Source organism: Saccoglossus kowalevskii, chromosome 19 (assembly GCF_978046115.1).
Source record: "Saccoglossus kowalevskii chromosome 19, keSacKowa6.1, whole genome shotgun sequence".
Classification (NCBI taxonomy): Eukaryota; Metazoa; Hemichordata; class Enteropneusta; family Harrimaniidae; genus Saccoglossus; species Saccoglossus kowalevskii.
In genome coordinates, this window is record NC_140659.1 from 10,683,305 (window position 1) to 10,701,465 (window position 18,161).

At 33.6% G+C, this 18,161-nt stretch overlaps 1 protein-coding gene across 1 annotated transcript in view; it reads right to left on the reverse strand.

Moving 5' to 3' along the window:
- Positions 1–735: 735 nt before the first annotated feature.
- LOC144353288 (uncharacterized) overlaps positions 736–18,161 on the reverse strand; it is a 40,896-nt gene continuing 23,470 nt past the window's right edge. The window contains exons 2-3 of the mRNA XM_078009840.2: positions 1,800–1,966; positions 736–1,185 (exon numbers count right to left, since the gene is read on the reverse strand). Coding sequence (XP_077865966.2) covers positions 1,017–1,185; positions 1,800–1,966 — 336 coding nt within the window. The 3' untranslated portion in view covers positions 736–1,016. The remainder of the gene's footprint in view (positions 1,186–1,799; positions 1,967–18,161) is intronic.

Below are 18,161 nucleotides of genomic sequence, written 5' to 3' on the forward strand. Positions count from 1 at the left end.
CGTTATGCACTTCGTATATCTATGTTAGGCGTGTAGACGATTAGCCCAAAGTAATGTTCCTGTTATCTTACACACTGGTTTAGGTAAGTGCCTCTGACATCATTCTGAAAGATCAGGTAAATTGCTTAACTTGACATTGTAGTTTTCAGGAGTCTGTAACGCGTAATGTTATGTAGTTAAGGCGACCGGAATACGATATATAAAAATATGTGCACAAAACATGATAGCAGCAAGTTAAACCAAAAAATAGTCACAAGTAAACAAAAGTAACACAAATACATTTGATTTGACGTAAATTCGTAAGAGCAGCCAGAATATGAAGTGTCTGTTATTTAAAAGTTTAGCTCTACCACATACTGTTTGAAACTCTGGTGCTTCCAACGAAATTCAAACCTGAATTCTTTGAGAGTTTGAAAACGCTTTTCTCTTTCCATCAGAAAACTTAATTAAATTCATGGAACGCATGCGGACTGTGTCAAATTGTATGTTACGGAATTGTTGAACCATGAATTGAGGTGAAAGTTGGAATTATTATAATATTTCGGAAAAGTTACTCTTGTAATAAGTGATATTTTCTATGATATGTGTTTTTTGACAATTTTCTATCGACCAATAAATAAATGTTTAAATAGATAAAATAAAACAAGTTAGCCAAGTTTTCAACGTTATATGATTGTGGTTGAACTCGGATAATGTATGCAAAGTACTAGTATCACCTAAGTAACCACGCTACTACTATATGTATTAGTTTATTGAAACACATTTTGTCTGTATCTGGGGAATTAAGCATATTGCATTACGTAGGAATCACAATCAGTGAAAATTATCACATTATGAGCCAACCTAATAACCGGCAAACAACTAGCTTACTGAGAAAAAATAGCATACAGTTATTTTTCTGATGAAACACATCTGAAACACAAAATCATAGCTATACATTGAAGACAATAACAGTTTCTGTTTCGTTTCCTAGTCGGTTGAGATTTTGGCTAGACATATGAACAAGTCGTCAAAGCTCAGCACGGTCTGAAGCCACAATTCAAGACTTTGTTGTACAATAAATGATCACGTTGAATGCGTGTTGACCGTTCAACGAAACGAGTTACTTGGCAGCAACGTTGTTTTGGTGGCTCACGATATGTTACGTTACTCATCAATAACTTGTATTCCAGGATAACGCGTGGTCTGTGAAAAAAAACAATGATTGTGAGAAAGCAGTGACATACAACTGTAGGTATTCCTTTCGTATAACCTCAGTTAATCATCTACCCAGTTCACACCTAAACTAAACAAAGCCATGTCAACAATGATGTTACATCCTGTCTTGTTACATCCTCTAAATATGGCTGCTAAGTTGTAACTACATAATTTTTTGTGGTTATAACACAATCAGAATAATTACAGTATATCCACGGAATAGCCTATTCCGTTCTAATGATAATCTGAAACCTAAATTTGCAATCGTAACATTTTCAATTTTAACATTCAAAACAGGAAAAGGGACCAGAAAGGGACAGTTTACTCCACTGTGACAACGAAACAACAAAACTACCTAAATGTAAATAATGACCTGTAAATGTTTGTATAATCATAACAAAAAAGAGCCCTCTATTTTCTGGATGTGCCATGCATTATTGGTCTTCTTCTACGGTAACTAGTGACATCAAGACTTTTCTCAAGTGGATGCCATTGCACCCCCCCCCCCTCACCAATATTTCGGATTCGGCAAATAACTGTTACTTGGACAGCCAGACTTGATATCTGCCTCAGTCCAAAAGGTGAACATCACATGTTCCTACCGTATATAGGACACACACTGGCCAGTATTGACCGTGATTCTTGTTCCACCGATCTCGTACGTTTTTTCATAGTCTTCGCGGACACATGTCTCAACCCCTCCACAATAACTCAGCATCGCCACCAAGATAACAACTTGTAAGATCAGTCTAGACATTTTGCATATAGTCTATAGAAAGAAAAAAATGAGAATACTTCGCGAACTGGATTAGTTTTCAGATCAAATTTAGTTTCTCAAGTTGTCATCGTTCTAAAATTATTTCATGATAGAAATCTAGTTATCACAATGTTTGAGTTGTGTATCGTATTATACGTTGAGCTGACACGTTGGTATATCATATATATATATATATATATAACGTGATCATTTTATAATGTTTAGAGATAGAAACGCACACCGTGTCTGGCACTTAACTTACCTATTGAACCGGTCGAACGTTCTTAGTAACTAGTCTTTTGATATTCAACAGTTTGAATAGAATTAGCAATTTACGAAAAAGGTACTAAAATTATTCGATATTACAACGCGCGAGTCTGTAATAAACAAGTGCATCAACTCTCTGGCTCTCATTATGTTGAACCTATGTCAGGTAATTATGTTTTGTATTTGGCCACTATTTTGTAAGCGTGCCAATAATGAACGGCCAAGGGGGTGCAAAAATAAGCTATCATAATATTATGATATATGACATGATCACTTATTTGGCCGGGATAGCGCATTCAATAAAATGTGGACCGAGTAAAGTTATAAAAATTGCAACGCAATAAAAGCGAAATTTTGTAGACTAAGTGTCATATCCATATTATTGGGTGAGAAGTTACTAGACGCTCTATGGTCTTATTTTAACAAATGCAATAGTGGCCAATAATTGTGGTATGAACAAATCATGAATGAGAATGTTTAAACAAGCAGCCTGTCGGCTGAGATAGCTCCGCTGTTAGCAATGCACATGGCAATTAAAGAACAGAAGATATCATTAGAAAATGAACAAATCTGAGAGAGGTCCACATGTAGTACCTATATATGTAATATCAAAGCAATTGGACTTGCGGTTTTCAACAAGAAGTCGAAAATATCACTTTTTACCAAAAATTACAAAAATATTCACCGAAATTAGAGAATTAAAGATATCATTACAAAATGAACAAATCTGAGAGAGGTCCACATGTAGTACCTATATATGTAATATCAAAGCAATTGGACTTGCGGTTTTCAACAAGAAGTCGAAAATATCACGTTTTACCAAAAATTTAAAAAATAGTCACCAAAATTAGAGAATTAAAGATATCATTACAAAATGAACAAATCTGAGAGAGGTCCACATGTAGTACCTATATATGTAATATCAAAGCAATTGGACTTGCGGTTTTCAACAAGAAGTCGAAAATATCACGTTTTACCAAAAATTTAAAAAATAGTCACCAAAATTAGAGAATTAAAGATATCATTACAAAATGAACAAATCTGAGAGAGGTCCACATGTAGTACCTATATATGTAATATCAAAGCAATTGGACTTGCGGTTTTCAACAAGAAGTGGAAAATATCACTTTTTACCAAAAATTACAAAAATATTCACCAAAATTAGAGAATTGAAGATATCATTACAAAATGAACAAATCTGAGAGAGGTCGACATGTAGTACTTATATATGTAATATCAAAGCAATTGGACTTGCGGTTTTCAACAAGAAGTCGAAAATATCACTTTTTACCAAAAATGACAAAAATATTCACCAAAATTAGAGAATTAAAGATAACATTACAAAATGAACAAATCTGAGAGAGGTCCACATGTAGTACCTATATTTGTAATATCAAAGCAATTGCACTTGCGGTTTTCAACAAGAAGTCTAAAATATCACTTTTTACTAAAAATGACAAAAATATTCACCAAAATTAGAGAATTGAAGATATCATCATGAAATGAACAAATCTGAGAGAGGTCTACCCAAGGTACATATACACCAAGTATCAAAGCATTCAGACTTGTAGTTTTCAAGAAGAAGTCGAAAAAGTAAAACATTGACACGGACGACGGACGACGGACGACGACGACGGACGACGACGACGACGACGGACGACGACGGACAATCACTCATATGATAAGCTCCGCTCGACAAAGTCGACAGCGGAGCTAAAAAGAGGCACATTAAAAAAACAATAAGTATTTTTAAATTGACTAAACTTGACAATTACAAACAAAACAACGCGTAACATACAAATAAATGGTAATACGATAACTAGAACTGAAACCTTCAAATGTGAAGATTTGTTATGGATATATAAACCACAACATGGTACTTCATATTGTAGGTACATTCTTCTCACATATTACCAAGAAATTGAGCATCTGAGATATAATGAATTCTAAAGTTTCTGTATATTCCCAACATTTCCAAACTGTTCTAGAAAATAACTTGAACTCGTGGAGATTTTTAAGTAGATAATATTTCCCAATCGTTGTTATAGGTAACTATTCAAAATATATAGACGTTTCGAGTCACGACACGATATTATGATACTGTATTGTGACCTATTCTGTAGTCACAGCCTACATATGTTAGGTGTATTACTGGTGCGCTCAGACGACTAGACTTATTCTGTTTCATGGATCTATTTCTCACAAAATTAGACTATGAGCATTATAACAGAGCATATTTGTTTAACGAGTGTTTTCTAGAAACGCGAAATCGCAATGTGTAGTTGCCTTTGGCAGAGTTTTTCATGTGTTTCCAGGATACACGAAGGGCACACAACCTTGTATGTTTGCTATATTAAAGATGCACGCGGCGTCATTTCGGGGCGTTGGGATCAGTTATGAGAGTTCATCGATTTTGTGATTAAAATCTTGCTATAGAGCCAGTGCTCACAGGATACATCAGAAGTAACGCTACCTTTTCTTGATATATATACTTGGGTCGACGGCGATCGTAACCTATTTTTTCATAAGTGAATTATTTTATCCAACTAAATGCAAGGATTCTAAACCAATTTCCGTGTGTGTCGATTTTATAGCGATTGTTACAGATTTTCGGAAAGAGGATAATATGTTATGTCTCTTTTAATATAAATGCGACTACCGACGTAGATTGACTAAACAAGCATTATGTAAATTTCGATATACTGAAACGTTAACGTTAACCGAATATAATACACAAACACTTTAATATTCCACGTTTCAGCAAATAACAGGCTGACTACTGCTTGGAAAGGTGACACTAATTTGAAGAGGAAACTAGTTCATGCTTGGAAAAGAAGATCAGTTGCAATACCGGGAATGTGCATGGCATTTCAGGTATTTGTTATCTGACAACTATATTCCACCTTGGAACTAACAAAAAACGGAACTAATAAACTGTTCGATCAGCACTACTTATAATCATCGCTACAAAAAGCAGATTTGCAGATACGAATATGTTCGAACTAAAAGTCTATGTGGTTTAACACAATGATATTTACTTTCCCGGTTACTTTAATAACACGTTTTGCACGCTAAATCTGCATACGATATTCGGTCGATTAGAACAAAATGTGCACTATTTACATTTAGAAAAAGGTAATATTTTCAAAGTTCTCGAAAAGCATTAGGTTATACACTAAACTACTTACTTTATAAATTGAATAAAAATGTTGTGTGCACCAAAAATATAATTAATTCAAAACAGAAATATCATGAAACTTTCAAAGTATATTCGCAAACAGCCCGAGAATATTGTTTTCTGCAAAACCAAAAAAAAAAAACAAAAAAAAACGCAAGCCTACAAGTGCGGCAAATTATATTCGAATGGCCCGTGATTGAAGTAGAAATTAAAATGTTTGTTTAATCGTCAATGACCAGGAAATATCAGTAAACACATATAAACAAAAGCATAGAAAACTTTAAATTAAAAATACTTTTTTCGCACTATGAAGTAGACAATAACAATCTTACCTGAATGGACAATCGCTGCAAGTTCTGACCCGAGATGTGACGAGTCATGACATTTATAGATTTCACCAATGTTAAAATTTGTATTACGACGCGTGCCAATTTTAAAACAGCGTTTTGAAAGTGTGGCATGCTAATATTTTGTACTATTTTTGTTAAAATATTGAAACTGAGAATTTATTCAGAAATGACTTGTTGAAAAACATAATTTTCCAGGAGTGTTAAGTCTACAAATTGTAGGTTTATTTTAACAATAATGGGTAACCTGACTGTGTAAACTCAAAAAGTAGTCCGGAACAATATCACACGCATGTGCTGAAAGGGGAATTATGAAATGAATATCACAACAGTGTTACATAAAATACATACAATACATGTCTAGCAATTCTATACGTCTACGTCAGTAGCAGGATCCAGGACCCAAAATAAAAATCTCGACAAAATGTTTTGCAGTTTTCTCAACTTTTATCGGAGAAATATATTTTCTCAACTTTCATCGGAGAAATATACACATATAATGTGACCCATAGGCCAAATTTTAGGTAATTCTGTACAAAGGTTAAAGGCTGCAGTGACCCGCAAACAGAGATAACCTGACCAATGAGACCAATGGCTGATAACCTGACCAATGGCCACTTCCTCCTACAAAAACCTACACACAGGGGTGGTTGACAGTTAAATTTATTTATTTCTATATATTTTCCACACTGACATTTGTAGTGGATGAGATAGGGTTGCGTTGTGTAGAGAAATAGACTTCCATGGGACAAAGTAAGAATTCCGTGAGATTCACTTTATTACAACACGTCAGACTACATTGAAGTCAAAACCAGAACTACTCCCTCCAAAAATCTGGTAGCTTGAAGTATTTGCATAATGTTGTCAAAATAGAATAGATAACTATGATTGGTTCAATTCAAAGTGGAAGATTCCACTATCATAGCAACAAATAATTAGTCTTAGTTACGAGTCAAAGGTTATAGAAAGAGGCGGCAAGACCAACACCTAACATTGCAACATTAAATGATAAACAAGATACAATGTAATACAATGTTATAATACATAGGTAAACAGTAGAATTCTGAACCATGCATGTAAATAAATTTTGAAATGTTGATTGCAATGGAGCTCTCAGCGATAACATTTTACATTTATTCTAGCGTATATGTTAATATGTTTCACTTCTGTATTGAGAATCAATATACTTTCAATCTTAAAATACTTGTCAACAATCAATCAATCAACATTCGCACGAAGACTCCATTCCTTAAAGTACATTTCCTAAAACATCGTGGTTTGTCATCATAGGCAGGCAAGCCAGAGAGCATGCGTACCAATAATGCATTCAAAATATAAAAGCTTTAAACTGTCAAACGTGCATTTCAAAAGGGTAAATGTTTAAAGTGTCTAAAATTTAAAACGCAGCAGTTATCCCAAGCTAAAGTTTGGTTTCAAAAATGTCAAACGCAAACGTGTCTAAAATATCGTGCGTGCAGGCCTTTGCTGCTCAAATTCATAAATGTTAACCGCGCGTTTCAAGAATGCAAACTTTTCAAAAAATTATAAAGATTTTTAAAAATGACTAACGTTCCCAAAATACCAAATGTGTCTAAAGTATGCCAAACGTGCAAACCTTATATCAAAGCGGGATTTAAAAAAAATCAAAATATGAAAATTCCAACATTTCAAAAATATAAAAGTTTCAAAAATGCCTAAGCTACTCGAAATGACAAACGTGCAATTTTTTCCCGTGCATAAATGTCATATTTTGTTAATGTCATTTTAGTTTTCCAGTATGTAGTGCGCCATAAAAATACATGTATTGTATATTCACATGCTTGATATCAAAATGTCAAACGTGTATGTCGGAATTAACTAATCAAATAATCAATCAATGTCAGAAAAACACTCACACACACGTACGCACACAACACACACGTGAACACAAAGATAAATCTACAATGTTGGACTTCGTTCAAACGAGAATTAAAATAAAATTGGACAATAACTGTAAATTACATGGGTGATTTTGGCATACCCATGATAATATTTGAATAATGAATATCATATAACAATTAAAGGCAAATAACACATTGGTTGTCAATGTGACATGAATACTTCTCATACTGCTGAATAGTAATAGATTAGTTTCTTGGTTGTTACGTTTAATACTGAGCACGTATTCGCGACAGAATAAGGGTCGACGTTACAACAGTAGTTCATTACCTCAGCTAAAAGTTACATTCCCACTTTGAAGATTTGTGTAGTACCATCCCTTGACCAACATATTCTCTGTCAGATGTTATAGATGGGTAATAAAAAACCTGTAGAATAAGAATAAAAACAAGTCTACTGAAATAGTCAAGGTTTGTGCACAAAAGACACTCACTCAATGACAGGTTGTATTTATCATTGAGGCCAATTACATTATAAGCACTTGTGAGATGAGACTAACGAGCACTTTCAAAATGGAATTGGTAGAAAAGTATGAGTATGATATCTACCTTAGTAATCAATTAAGAAGATTATTACCCATCACACATGCATGCCAAATTTGTGGTTAATTTCTGATAAAATTTGGAACAATGAACAAATAAAATTGAAAATACAATTATTTCACTCGAGTTTGACAAACACTGATGAGCAAATATTTTTTTTATTAATATGCCATTTTAGCAAGAACAATCCGTGTGAGATAGGCATGGTTCTACGTATTACTTTCCTGTAAGGAAATACAATAATTCAATAGTTTATCTTGCGTCTAGCAATATGTAGGATAAAAGGCAACAACAGAAGGAATGCATGGTTCAATATCCTATGTATGAGCATCGCTGTAACGTGGAGGGTGAAGTGACGATGGCAAATACTGCTGCATTAAATGTTTCCAGTGGCCAATAGGTTTAGACGTACCACAGAGAGTAAATCAGTGAACAATTTGCTTAGACATGCTCTAATTAATTATTCGGTGCCTGATTGACGTGGACGTGCTACACCGAATTACTCAAGTAACGTTGGTCTAGAATACTATACTGCATTACTTAATCAATGATTGGTCTAGACGTGCTATAATAAATTACTCAGTGAATAATTGGCCTTTATATGATACAATGCGTCATCTACACGTGCTACAAAGAATTACTCAGTAAATGATTGTTCTATACACGCTACAATAAATTACTCAATCAATGCTTGGTCTAGACGTGCTACACTAAATTATTTAAAGAGTGATTGGTATATACTTGGTACAATAAATTACTCAATCAATGTTTGGTCTAGACGTGCTACACTAAATTATTCAAAAAGTGATTGGTATATACTTGGTACAATAAATTACTCAATCAATGTTTGGTCTAGACGTGCTACACTAAATTATTCAAAGAGTGATTGGTATATACTTGGTACAATAAATTACTCAATCAATGTTTGGTCTAGACGTGCTACACTAAATTATTCAAAGAGTGATTGGTATATACTTGGTACAATAAATTACTCAATCAATGTTTGGTCTAGACGTGCTACACTAAATTATTCAAAGAGTGATTGGTATATACATGGTACAATAAATCACTCAATCAATGTTTGGTCTAGACGTGCTACATTACTCAAAGAGTGACCGGTCTATACGTGATGTGAATGGGTGGTCTATATTTACTACACTGCATTACTCTGAGATTGATTGGACCAAATAATGTAATACTCAGGGAATGATTGATCTTGACGTGTTACATTGGATTACACAAAGAATGAATGGTCAAAAACATGGTTTAATGAATCACTCAGTTAATGATTGGTGTCGACTTGCTACAGTGAATTGCTCAGTGAATGATTAGTTTGTACGTGTTGCACTGAATTACTCAGAGAATGATTGGTCGAAACGTGGTATGATGTATTACTAAGTGAATAATTGGTTTAAACGTGGTATAATGTTTACTCAGTGAATGATTGGTCTAAACGTGGTATAATGTATTACTCAGTGAATAATTGGTTTAAACGTGGTATAATGTATTACTCAGTGAATGATTGGTCTAAACGTGGTATAATGTATTACTCGGTGAATGATTGGTCTAAACGTGGTATAATGTATTACTCAGTGCATGAATGGTCTAAACGTGGTATTATGTATTACTCTGTGAATGATTGGTCTAAACGTGGTATAATGTATTACTCAGTGAATGATTGGTCTAAACGTGGTGTAATGTATTACTCAGTGAATGAATGGTCTAAACGTGGTATAATGTATTACTCAGTGCATGAATGGTCTAAACGTGGTATAATGTATTACTCTGTGAATGATTGGTCTAAACGTGGTGTAATGTATTACTCAGTGAATGATTGGTCTAAACGTGGTATAATGTATTACTCAGTGAATGATTGGTCTAAACGTGGTGTAATGTATTACTCAGTGAATGAATGGTCTAAACATGGTATAATTTATTACTCAGTGAATGATTGGTCTAAACGTGGTGTAATGTATTACTCAGTGAATGATTGGTCTAAACGTGGCATAATGTATTACTCAGTGAATGATTGGTCTAAACGTGGTGTAATGTATTACTCAGTGAATGATTGGTCTAAACGTGGTATAATGTATTACTCAGTGCATGAATGGTCTAAACGTGGTATAATGTATTACTCTGTGAATGATTGGTCTAAACGTGGTGTAATGTATTACTCAGTGAATGATTGGTCTAAACGTGGTATAATGTATTACTCAGTGAATGATTGGTCTAAACGTGGTGTAATGTATTACTCAGTGAATGAATGGTCTAAACATGGTATAATGTATTACTCAGTGAATGATTGGTCTAAACGTGGTGTAATGTATTACTCAGTGAATGATTGGTCTAAACGTGGCATAATGTATTACTCAGTGAATGATTGGTATAAACGTGGTGTAATGTATTACTCAGTGAATGATTGGTCTAAACGTGGTGTAATGTATTACTCAGTGAATGAATGGTCTAAACGTGGTATAATGTATTACTCAGTGAATGATTGGTCTAAACGTGGTATAATGTATTACTCAGTGAATGATTGGTCTAAACGTGGTATAATGTATTACTCGGTGAATGATTGGTCTAAACGTGGTGTAATGTATTACTCAGTGAGTGATTGGTCTAAACGTGGTATAATGTATTACTCAGTGAATGATTGGTCTAAACGTGGTATAATGTATTACTCAGTGAATGATTGGTCTAAACGTGGTATAATGTATTACTCAGTGATGACCGGTGTGGACATGCTAGACTAAATGACTCAGCTAATGATTGATGTAGACGTGCTACAATGAATTAATTGGTTTGGACATATAGTACGATTGGTTTGGAAGTATACCGAATTACTCAAAGAACGATTGATGTGGTAGACGTGTTTAACGGGGTTTCTCAGACTAGACTACAGTGAATTAGTCGTTATACAATTATTCTAGTGTGAACGATTGGCCTAAATGTGGTATACTCATTGAATGACCTTCAATGATATGGCCCTGCTACATTAAATAACACAAATAATGATTGATGTCGACTTGTTGCACAGAATAACTCAGTGAATGAATGATCGAGACGTAGTATAATGAATTACCCAATGATTGATTGATGCAAATCTGGTATAATGAGTTACGCAATGGGTTATTGGTCTAGATGTGCTACAATGGATTAATCTAAACGTGGCATGATGATTTAATCCGCGATTGTTTGGTGTTGACATGCTGCACTAAATTACTCAGTAAATATCATGGTGTAAACCTGGTGTAATGAAACACTCAATGACTGAATGGTGTCGATGTGCTACACTGAATGATATGTTCAAATGCATCAGAACTAGATATGCTAGTGAGGTTGTTGATGAACAATAATAACATGATTGTTGCAAATGAAGCTGGCACAGATATCTAAGATTTGAGCATACAATTCCACACAAAATTCAGTAAAGTATTAATCAAAACATATATAAAATGTGGGTGGTCGAAATTCGTTTTCATTAAGAAATAAGTTTGAAATTAAAGGCCCACAAACATTTCATCGCCATTTGTTTAATTATTCATTAAGTGAGAATAATTCTTAAAAATTAGTGCTTCTGAAAGTACCCTTCTGGTAACCTGAAATTAAGTGAGATCGGGTACATCTGTAGAAGAAAAATAATTTCACCATAAATAATTACTAAAATTACCATCCGATATGTTTAGATATCTATGAGCTGTGTGCGTGTCACCGAAGCTCACCGAGAACACTCTGAGCTGAGTGACTTGTGAATAAGTGTGGTACGTTCGTAAGAAAGCCATTACAGTCACTTCCACGCCACATTTTTATCATGTGAGTAGTGAAATAACTTGCGTTTGAGAAGTTCTCAATTCATTTCAATAATTGTATACTCGATAAATTGGGCGATTCACACTGTTGAAACACAGTTACTGAAAAAAAAAGTATCAGTGGCTGAAAGTAACATTTACTGTGTGTATTTCGCAATTTTTTCAGCAAACAAAGTATGTATGTTATTGAGTAATGTAAGACATAAAATAAAATATTGCATACTACAAATATAAGTGTTGTTATTTTGTGGGAGAGCGCGTGTGAGTGATGTATGGTAGCTGTGATTGTCATGGTGGATTTCTGGTCGATGTGATACAATAAATGACACATGGTCATTCGGGAAATATCATGCTTTGTCTGCCCTTGGCTCTGGCATCTTCAGTATTATGGGCATGACCATCAGACCGTGATATTACCCTCAAAAACGTGTGTTATTATTCAAAACCGTACTTTAAGTGTTGTCATCGCATCAGGCCACAATTTACATTGAAATAACAGACTCTAAATTTTCAAAAATACAGGTTGTTTTCTTTTTTCTTTATGTTACATCTGTGTCTAATATTTGGTAATAAGAATTAATATCATGTTAAATAAATTAATCGGTATGTTACAGCAAAAATTGTCATTGACATTTATATTTTCTATAAAAGTTAAAGAAAAAGTGAATAATTGAACTTATGAAGTACGATCAAAATAAAGAAAAAGGCAAAAGCTTTATTCAATACATTTCGTAGTAGCTGATTATGGCAGTTCCACATGTGTTTTAAATTGTCTGTATTTCTTTATATTTAAGAAAACTATTGCTACTCATCAAAATAAAACAAAACCTGATGACGTTTCTTTAATTTTCTGTGGACTAGTTACATTACAAAACATTATTCTGTTGAAAACGTGAATCGTAATGCCGTGTTACTTTTTTCATAAAACATAATACGTGGTCTTTTTTTATTTCAAACAAATTGTGCTCGGTTCAGCGGTTGTTGCACTCTAAACAAGTTTGCCACGAGTTTAAAAGAAGTGAGAACGAATAAAGGGGAAACAAAGACAACTGTGTTTCAGGATTCGAGCAAAAAGACATTTTCAACGGGTTAAAAATAAAATAATTGAACTTAACACACACACACACATACACACACACCCCCACACACACACGCTTACTGCGATTTGAAAAACCAACATATAACTCATAGAATACTCAATTACAACAAAGCCCATAATATTAATGGCATCGTGTGAGCAATTGAACGTAATGAAATTTTATTAAAAAAGCTCTATAAAATTTTAACTTTGGTCCCTCTTTGTGCAAATGTATTAAAACCTTATACAACAAATTGTGTAAACGTTTTCGAATGAATCTTGGTCTGAGTACAGGCTATTTTGACATTATCAATGAGGTAAGACAATAGGATTTGCAGATGATTAAATCTATTTCACTTCTGACCTGACTCTGAATGATTTCTTTGGCCTGTCCGTGCTTCATGGTATTTATGACGAAACTACTTATTCACAAAATCTACCTATATTTTACTGCAGCATTTTATTAATTAGGCTAAAAACTTATCAGTAACAAAACTATTCTTATGAATGATATAACAGTTAGTTACAACGATTTTGTTGCAAGAGATATTATTTATATATCATATCTTTGTACAAGTAATGGTCATATACTGTGAGTAGATGTCAAACATGTATTACTATGGCAAGGAAATCGATATTTTTTCTCTGCCAAAAAATATTCAAATAAATCCATGGCTATAAACTCCTCTCTTTCGAAAATTGCTACGGTAAAACGATACGTAAACACATTTCTTCATTTTATTTTATCATATATTTCCAAAAGTTCTCTCAATTCAAGTATTTATTTGAAATGTATTGTTGTATCGCCAAAGGATCCAAGCTACAACAATTAATAATTTCAGAATATTATTGTCAAGAAATGATTCTATAAATGTAATACTGTCATTGAATAGAGTAAGAATTAATGTTGCAAAGATTCAACATTTTACTCAAAAAAACAACACAATATTGCGATATGAAAGATGTGGAATTTATTGTATTTAAAAAAAATCTATCTAAACATTTTCAAATGACTACACAGACCTGAAAGACGCACTTCTAATTAGGTAGTATGTATTACAAGCTCCTTTTTGTTCTTGTTTTTATTCGTGTTTTTTTAACATTACTCTTGCTTTTACTTTTCTTTTACTTTTTCCTCTCCTCCACAAATAAAAATAAAATAAACTGCTACATCACAAACATGAGCTGAGAGTTGAATTCTTTAACTGGGGAATATTAATATACCAGATTGGTCTCTGAAAACAAAAACTATAAAAAGAAATAAATGTTCACGACTTGCAACAAAAGCATATCTAAACAGACAATGAATAAACAAATGTATCCTGTGAAATATAAGTATTATATTGTATCAGGATGCTGGGAGGACATGCAACAGAATATGAGAACTTTTCCAATTTCCTGCCTACTATGTTTATGTATCTAAGGTGTTGAAAAAGTGTGAAGATATAGAATCTCATTAGTGGCTGCAAACACTAATGAAACACAATGAACACAAACTATATCAGATACTCACCAATGCGCAACAAGATTATACAAACACACAGAATCAGCGACACAGCGTAACCATTTTGAATTGGGCCAATGTGACCGAACCATTTTGGTCAGAGGAGTTTCTGGTATTATCACGTGAATGCGTTTCTTTTGCTATAAATTTACAGAACATACCTCTGCCAATAATTGACTAACTCGATTAATGTATGCTTTGACAGATTACAGTTCCATAATGTGCAGTGTTTCAGACACATGTTACACTTGCCACAAATTGTCAATAGAGGGTGCACGTCAATACATAGCCAATGTATGTGACTCGATATGGTCCCACAGTTGCACAATAAAGCTGAGTGTTTTTACTGTGGCCTTTACATACGATAACAAGCTCTAAATATTATTTATCACATGCGACGACGAAAACAATAATATTAAACCAACAATTGCCCTAAGAAGTGCACGACGCTCAAAAAACTGTAATTAACATAGAAAATGGAAATGTCTATTCAACACTCTGCCATTTTATTATCAATAACTCAATGCAAAAGTTCATTCTAATAAAGGTATTCTCTGAATTAGTAAGTCAGATGTTAGAGGGTTGTAATGTGTTTCTGTCTGAAGTCTTAAAACGCCACTCTTTGGCGTAGTTTATTTACAGTAGTGAGGAAGAGTCAAAACCTGAAAACAAATGTAAAAGCCCCTTTGGGAAAAGTGTGACAGTTACAGTATTCCTTGCGAAAAATGTGACGTTTACAATTTATCTATGCATCGCGCCTTGTGTGGTGTTTACGAGTACCGTTGACTAAAGTGTGGCTGTTTACGAATCGGCATACACACACAATACAACAAGCTCGGGTTAAAAAGAATAACTGGATGGCCTGAACAATAGGTGGCATAACTAAGAGCCATTATAACTACATATATATTGTACGTAATATAAATAATTTTCATGGTTTAACATAACATTTTGCCATCAAATACGGGAAAGATAAGTAATGCAACTTGGCTGTATTATTGTTAGTCAAGTGATATAAAATGAAAGCATAATACTTTAAACAAACTAAAACAGGAATCTTGTTAGGTGAACATGAGTCAGCAATTCTTGGGAAGCCATCATACTGAAAATAGTCACATAGATACCATAATCTAAATAAGTTTATACATAAAATTTTATACAGAATATTGATATTTATCACATACAGAATTGTGATTTCTCCAAAAAAAATACAAAACAGATATTCCCACAACATTAACAAATCTGATTTGACTGATTTGAAATTCGTTATCAAAAGAATACAAATTTTATATCGTAAGCATTTAGGTTATTTGTTACATATTGAACTCTAAATTCTTAAAAACCATATATTGTTCAAAAACATAACAAGTATGGCAACTTTCAAGTACACTACATTATATATCCAAATAATGAAGAGTTATTCATGCACATCATGCAGTCAGGTGTTAAATAAATTTAACACAACATGGTTCATATGTGGCACCAGCCATATATTATATTGTAATTAAGTTTTTTTCAGAATGAAACCCCATGTCTACCTCAGACAAATGACAATGATGTCATCTGACACATTTTTTGTTTCAGTTTCATTAAACCACAAGGTCACTATATCTACTCAAACACGTTTTGAATATTAATATGAATATTAGCTATGAAAGTACGCCATATGTAGAAGAGTATTTCTGTAAAGACGTGATAAACCAATGATAGTAAAATAAAATCATCACTCTTGTCGTATAGTCTGGTAGAGAGCTTGCCCAATGGGGTCAAATTTAGGACACAATTTTGAAGTTTTAAGTTTGAAGCAGATTCAAAAATAATCCCTACATTTAGGATCGTTGATAGAAAGTACATCATCGCTATGTCGGATGTGTATTATGTGTATTATTTTACAAGTTTTTCGGATTTTTTCTTTTAAAATTGTATTCAATAAGTTTGTTTTTTGTATGCCATGACCAGAACGGCATGTACAAAACGCGGCAGGTTACAGGTTTAGGTGACTCGGTATTTAGTGAGAAGGACTGCAGTTTATTTTTTGTCTTAGGTACACACAGACATGCCAAATATTGCACTTTTATGGAATCACAGGACTATAATCAATGTTTCTTGAAAATACTGCTTTGCACATGCGCATTGGATGTTCCTAAATTATTATAGCCATTACTCTTTATGTACGCAATGTTATTTTTGTGAATGTACTGGGCCGGGGAGCATTTTATTTTGATTCTGCGGTGTGCAAGCTAAGGCTTTCCTTATTCGTGATATTTGTTAATCTAACAGCTATATATTAGGATCCATATATCGAACTGCTTGAGATCTCATGAGCAACGTTAATTAATAAGGATCGTAGAGGCAGCCTCTGGAAATTGGAATTGCGTGTTATCTAATGGAATAAATATCATGCTGGATTAATAAAGCTATTATTTAATTCAACAAAGCACAAACCTCATTAGCAGATTGATTTGAGAAGAGAGTTGTTAATATATCGCTGCTCTCACAGGTGGTCGATTCAGATAGTGATGGTTGCTTGATATTTCTGTATTGAGCACAAGTAATACTCTGATCAGACATTTCCAGAACGTAGCTTGTTGCGACGCATGGAATACATTCTATGCTCGTAATTTTAGCCATGCTGAGAAACGGAAGCCTGCGTCGTTTAACCAGACGACACATGATCTGCTTAAAATAGAAAAGTAGGTTGCTATTCGATGAGCAATCAAATGTCGCCACATCACAGAAAGAGTACGTATTGGAAATATTTAGACGAGCTTTTAACAGAAATCCAACAGAAATCAGCTCCTGCAGGGTCCTATTTTTCGTGTTACTGGTGCTTCATAACAATCCTTGAAATTAGCTTTAGTATTTTCAAGGATACTAGTGTAGGTTGAGGGCTCATAAAGCGAATATGACATGAAACTGATATTTGTAGACAGTACCGATTTCAAACATATCAGTTGTAAATTCAGTTCATCAGAATAGTGCAGTTTAAAGCAATGGTGTACGAGGTTGCTTACATTTCCCCCTTACATTTTAAATAAGTTGATAAGCAGTTTTTGCTGATTAGTAGAGATATAAACTTGAACAGGCATAATACGAAAGGTGTTGATACCATCGAACGGGTCAGAGGTCACCGACATTGTATAAACCCTATGGGTGCCTATTAGTAAAACAAAACACAAAGACGTTATTGTTTTACACCAAAGAAACGGTAAAATGTATAATCTGCAAGGCATGATTGTGGAAAATTGTGGTTTTTGTTACAACTGCTTTCGGTAAATTGTTTTCCAAAAAACATTGCTGTCCGTCCACTCATGAATGCGCAATTAATTTAATAAAATAATATATATACAAAGTACAATATCATATGTAAGGCCGTGTGCAATATTCATTACAAATATTTATGTGCGAGGATTTCAATTCATATTTATAAATGACATTTTTATATTCCTATAATAACTATTCATATTCATAAAACCTTTATTTATATTCTTGAAATCTCCATTTGTACAATCTCCATCTGTATTCGTAAAATATCAGTTTGTGT